This window comes from Engraulis encrasicolus, chromosome 5 (genome assembly GCF_034702125.1).
Source record: "Engraulis encrasicolus isolate BLACKSEA-1 chromosome 5, IST_EnEncr_1.0, whole genome shotgun sequence".
NCBI classification, from domain to species: Eukaryota; Metazoa; Chordata; class Actinopteri; order Clupeiformes; family Engraulidae; genus Engraulis; species Engraulis encrasicolus.
The window spans coordinates 50,749,295-50,750,519 of record NC_085861.1 but is presented as its reverse complement, the minus strand read 5'-3'; the positions used below and the strand labels follow the sequence as shown (position 1 = coordinate 50,750,519).

General features: G+C 50.6%; 1 protein-coding gene across 1 annotated transcript in view; it reads left to right on the top strand.

The window, feature by feature from the left end:
• Positions 1-506: 506 nt before the first annotated feature.
• The window catches only part of LOC134449838 (uncharacterized), a 2,000-nt gene continuing 1,281 nt past the window's right edge, over positions 507-1,225 (top strand). The window contains exons 1-2 of the mRNA XM_063199945.1: positions 507-547; positions 946-1,093. Of these exons, the coding sequence (XP_063056015.1) occupies positions 507-547; positions 946-1,093 (189 nt within the window). The remainder of the gene's footprint in view (positions 548-945; positions 1,094-1,225) is intronic.

The following is a 1,225-nucleotide window of genomic DNA, read 5'->3' as shown; positions in this document are numbered from 1 at the left end:
TGCACAAGGTTGTCATGTGTGTTTATAAAATGGTTGTTACCATGTTTGGGTTTGTGTGTGTGACGATATGTTGTGTCTTTGAGAGTAAAGCATAGACAGTGTATCCCTGTGTGTATGTTTGTTCTGTGTGTGTGTGTGTGTGTGTGTGTGTGTGTGTGTGTGTGTGTGTGTGTGTGTGTGTGTGTGTGTGTGTGTGTGTGTGTGTGTGTGTGTGTGTGTGTGTGTGTGTGTGCTCGCATGCGCATAAGAGCTTGTGTGTGTGTGTGCTGTGGATGTGTGTGCCTTTGTGTGTCAGTGTGTCTGTGTCTGTATGTGTGTGCGTGTGTGTGTGTGTGTCTGTCTGTGTGTGTCTGTGTCTGTGTGGCATGTGTATGCTTGCATGCGCTTAAGAGCATGTGTGTGTGTGTGTGTGTGTGTGTGTGTGTGTGTGTGTGTGTGTGTGTGTGTGTGTGTGTGTGTGTGTTTACTTACATGTATGTGTGGCTGTTAGGGAGTGTGTGAGTGTTATGGCCCTGGGAGGTGCACCTCAAACAGCGCAGATCAAATGGTAGGAGAGGCTCTGACAGTGCAGCAGTACTCAAGGATGAAATACTGCACGGGCCTACCGGGCCAAGGCACAGGGGCCCAAGAGCTAAGGGGGTCCCAGAGGCCTAAGCTTCCACACTACAAAAAAATTCCACTTCAGTATTGGTCTGTATTTATGTTATCACATTGTGTTAAAATATCACCATATTTTCACATTTTCTCGGGGAAGAAATCCCTGAACTCCCAACGGCAAAGGCTCTCCATCATCTTTGCTAAACACCCCAAATGATTTTGTAATCTTGTCGTTCCGTAGGAGGGGGGGGGATGGTGTGGGGGGCTTTCTTGTTGTCTGTCTCAGGGGCCCATAGAGTCATAATCCGTCCATGTCAGTGCTGTTCCCTGCTGTGCCCCTTCACCCAGCAGCAGAATAGCAGCCACCCCCACCTCACACCACCCCAGCCCCACTCCACACCACCCCAACCTCACATCACACCACCCCGACCACACTCCACACCACCCCAACTCCACACCACCCCAGCAGCCGCCCCAGCCCCACTCTCCACCCAGGGCCGGATTAATGCACAGGCTAGATATGGCTGCAGCCTAGGGGCCCCCACCTGCGAAGGGAGCCACTGATTGCCCTAAAGTGAAAAATTGCAGAATTGTGACAAGATGCAGTATTGAACAATTCATCCCATTT